Raw genomic sequence first — 4,748 nt, forward strand, 5'->3', positions numbered from 1 at the left:
AGCTTCTTAAAACATTTCTTATTTATATTTATGAATTCACAAGCAAACGTTAATTACATAATATAATTTATGACGAAATTAACAAAATACTATTTTATGGCTGGTATAGGAAATGGCGGGAAGTTAGTTTTTATTTTGCCATCTGACAATTTGGCAAAGGAAGTTAAGTTTTAGGTTCATGTCCAAATAATTCTCATGAAAAGGAGGTTAATAAAATTCGAATTAAATAAAAACATTTTATTACATTATGAAAGTATTAACCAAATTGGATGTTACATACATTTTAAATGCATTAAAAATGTCTAAAAGCCACACATAACGGCAGTGCGCTTAGTGATCAAGATCGTATTGCGTAACTGTAATGTATTCTGCCGTTCTTATGTAATTTTTATATAGCCAAATGTTTCGACAAAGATCTTTCATGTTTCTTACACCATAATAGCCTATAAATTAAAGATTTTTTATAATTAGGTATTTAAACTTGTCACTTTTTGCCAGACTTCTTTATTCCGCCTGAGGTCAAGGGACCTTTTTGAGACGCTTTCGCCTTCGCTTCCTGAAAGTAAATACATTCAAATGAGTGCTAGGTTTAAATTTATGATGAGAAATGTTAAAATAATGGTTTAATTAAATTTTCTAGATCTGCAAAAATAAAACAAATATTTTTATATTTTTAATACGTCATTTTTTAAAATTGCTTTTGATTGACAAAATGCATACTTTCTATAGCCCCAAGAACAAAAAATATCTGATTACTTTCAGATTAATATTATAGTATATAGTAATACTGGAATTATATGGTTAGCATTAACATTTTAAAGTTATATATTAGTGATGCAATCAGTTGGAGTCATCAATTATGAACACTCATAACTAATTTAGCTTACAATGTATATAATATACTAACCTGTAAAGCTTTTTGTTGCTCCTTAAGTTTTTGTTTTAGGGCTAGATCATCATCGTCTAACTCTTTAGATTCCTTCTTGGGAGCCTTCAGCTTCTTCTTACCACCTTCACGGCCTGACATCTATACATATAAAGAGGATAACCATATTAATATTATTATACGAAAAAATTGAAAGTAAATAAATGAAGGAAAGGAGATGCTTAAAATTAAAATCATATACTTTTTTTTAATATAGTGTGCTAAGAATCTTATACCAGGTTATCTCTTATGGTATGTGAAAGTTATAATATATATTGAACTTATGTTTCCACATATTGTGATATAACAAATTTGAGATATTTTCTAATAGTTGTTACCTGAACTCTTGGTCTCAATAAAATTACTTTTGATTTTTTTAAAAACAAAAAATTATAAAATTGCTTGAGATAAAAATAATGTGCAATATACAATACTGCAAAGCTTACCCCCTTATTCCTAGACGTTTTTGATCTAAGGATGGAGTAAAGCTGTGATAACAACACTCTTTCTTAGTGCTGACGGCATGGCAGCCTTTGTAGTGCGTAGCCATAGGGCTGTCGTGATTGGCTAATATTGTTGTATCTCAATATTAGCCATTCACAACGTCTATGTCTGTTATAACAGCTTTACTCCGTTCTTAGTTAAAAAGTCTATGAATAAGGGGGTTAGAAAACAAATTAAAAGTAATGTAAAAGATAAGTATTTATCTGTACATAAAAAAATCTACTCACAATTACTATGTAACAGACCTTAGTACTGAAGTTGTATGACATATTTATACAACACTTATATGCTAATAACATTTTTATTTAAGTATTTGTAAATATTGTACCAAATGAAATTTACAGAAGAAAGCATGGTGTTTTAATTAGCAAATTTCAATGTCTTCCATATTTCACAAATGCTGATCCATACAAGTTAAGTAAGGTGATTACACATGAAGATAAATACTATGTTTTCAATGTCTTATTATAGTGAAGGAAGACAATAGAAAATACAAAGGTTTCATTCTTTGTGAATTATCACTTGCCTTAATGGTGAAGGAAAAGTTGTGAAGAAATCTGCACATCTGAGAGTCTCTACAGGAATATTGAGGGTGTGTGAAGTTTACCAATCCATACTAGGCCAGCATGGTGGACTAAGGCCTAATCCCACCAGTGAGAAGAGGCATCCCATTCCCAGCAGTTAGGTTATACATAATATCAATATCATATTATTATATGTATTTATAATCATTATACTTAATAAAGTTATTTAGGAGGGCAGATCATTGCAGGTAAAACAAACCATTCTAGTTGATTGCATTGTGTTACCTATAATAACTTATTCATGACTCAATTGTTCTTTTCCAAAATATATATTGTACACACACATATGCTGATTATTAAATAAAATGAATATTTTAATAAAAAGAGATTTTGTTATACATGAGCTGATTCAATAGAGTATCCTTGAAAGCTATATTACCAATCCCGCATCAGCCAGTAAAAATACCAGTGATAAACATTATTAGATAACCAATTTATTTTCAACATGTTTCTAAAAAAAACATATTTTCTTTCAAGTTTAGGAACTATCAAATTATGTAATTGGCTTGCTTGGTGCATATAATGCAGTTTCTTTTCAAATCTTGGTTTTCAAGGAAACAATATATTTCTACTCTTAATATAATCAGTCCCAAACTGTAGAAACATATCAATGCTATAATGTATTTAAAACAATGAATAATATGATATTTTTTTTCAGTAGGCAACAGCATGGCTGTGTCTAGGTATTGCAAGTCCATGGGCGGCAGATGGTACTTACCATCAAGTAGACAGCTTGCTTGTGTACTTACTAAAGAGCAAAAATATATACATCCTGATCATAATAAAAAGCATTTAGTCTCGAATTTTATTGCTTTTTTATACTCTTTAAGACCAGGTTTTACTAATGTCCCACTCGGCCCAGTCTCGCTTTTTCTTTGTTTCTATTTAACTACGCAAATGCCAATCTTCCGTCGCGTAATATAGTCGGTAGGCATATGTCATCGAAGTCATTGAAGATACGTAAGCATTCGCAAAATGAACATACAATCATGTGAAGAAGGAATACCGCCATCGTAACTGCGCTCTTAGTGCGGTAAGCCCGCTGTTAGTGTAAATTGATAGAAACATACGATGGTGCCTTTGACAAAATATTACATCAAATTTGTACGAATTTAAGCTTTAAAACATAATTTGTGTGTAGATACTTATGTTTTGGGTGTAATGTAGTAAATTAACTGTAAAATTCGTATTATTTTTTAGCATTCGGCGTTAAACGACGAGATAAGGCTCAAAACACGTCGATCTGAACGAATGCAATCATAACCTCCAATCATAATTGTCGAAACAATAAAAAATATTAATACTTTATGTTAATAATACATTTGCTAATATTGTTATTATTTTACATTAATCACTTACGTTTTATACTGCTTGGGTAAATTTAACACGATGTTTTTATTGAATTTTTCACGCCACTCCGAAATTTCGAGTGACAATAATGATGGATGACAATTCCGAGTTTGACAATCAAAGACAAAAATTGCTAACTTAGGGGCAGTGTTGCCAGTTGGTTGTTGAGTCAACTTGCCGAAAATTGGTAGTTAAATAGTTTATAAGTAGTGGCTGATAAGGAATGCAGGACTAAAGTTTCTAAATTTTCCAATTTATGGGTTTGAAAGATTATGTGTGACCTACCAGATATATTCAATAACTAATTATGCCCATACAACGTTTGTGTGGACTCAGATCTATTTCTGCCTACCTATATCATACTTATCCGTCCCGGTTCACTTCCTCGTTCCAAAAAACACCTCAGTAATTCGATTCTGAAATATAAATCCAATGAGTTCTAGTATCGTGATATGCTAGCGTACATAATAACATTTAAATATGAGCAAATGTGTTATGGAAAGGTATCAATTATCGGGCGAGGTGTAGATAGCCTGAAATAGATTTACGCTCACATACAGCACGTTCCGAGGGCACAGTCAGTAACCATCATTTAAAATCATTTAAAAACAAAATTAATAAGTGGCTTTTATCAAAGTGTTTTTATAGCACTAAGGAATACCTTGAACATAAATAAATTTGTCATTATTTAATTTTACCAATTTAATATATATATAAGAAATATAATATGAATTACATACTATATAAAAAAAAGAAATGTAAAAGTTACTACTTTATTGAGTACACAGTGTAGTAAAATTGTTATTGCACACCGGTACCTATCCCGGTAGAATGTATTAAAACATTTTGTTACACCTACATTCAGCAATAAAAAATTTGAATTTGAATTTGAATTTAAAACTACATACCCAAAGAAGATCTAGGTAGGTTATATTAAAGGTCATAGGTATCTACTTTTTATGCGAGATTCTAAATGAATAGCAGTGTGGCATTTGTCAATATATAGTGGCATATATAAAAGAAAGAACGTAACAAGTAAAAACAGACTTTTTGGAATTAGATCATTGATGATATCGTAACTATAAAATCTATAGGTAATGCAACAACAGGTAGGTACACGTAGTGGCACAATTATTAGTAACATATTTTTAACACGTCATAAAACGTATAATTTTATACGTACGACTTGGAAGACCATGTTTTAGATAACCCTACAACTGGGGGGATTTAAATTAAATTTTGGAACACGTGTAGATCATAATGATTTGTTAAGTTTACGCGAATGTTAGACATTTAAATTAAACTATTTTACGAATTTTATCGCGGTTTTAATATTTTACTTTTCTCCCGATTTCGAAGACTTTGTAGCCTTCATGGTCACGGGG

At 30.6% G+C, this 4,748-nt stretch overlaps 1 protein-coding gene across 1 annotated transcript; it reads right to left on the reverse strand.

Moving 5' to 3' along the window:
* Window positions 1–222: 222 nt before the first annotated feature.
* Window positions 223–3,498, reverse strand: LOC115440272 (translation machinery-associated protein 7 homolog). Its single transcript, XM_030164502.2, has 3 exons — window positions 3,373–3,498; window positions 908–1,027; window positions 223–556 (listed from the first exon to the last, which is right to left on the reverse strand). The coding sequence occupies exons 2-3, from the start codon at window positions 1,025–1,027 to the stop codon at window positions 485–487; spliced, it is 192 nt and encodes a 63-aa protein (XP_030020362.2). The 5' UTR covers window positions 3,373–3,498; the 3' UTR covers window positions 223–484.
* Window positions 3,499–4,748: the final 1,250 nt, after the last annotated feature.

This window comes from Manduca sexta, unplaced genomic scaffold (assembly GCF_014839805.1).
Source record: "Manduca sexta isolate Smith_Timp_Sample1 unplaced genomic scaffold, JHU_Msex_v1.0 HiC_scaffold_1737, whole genome shotgun sequence".
Lineage (NCBI taxonomy): Eukaryota > Metazoa > Arthropoda > Insecta > Lepidoptera > Sphingidae > Manduca > Manduca sexta.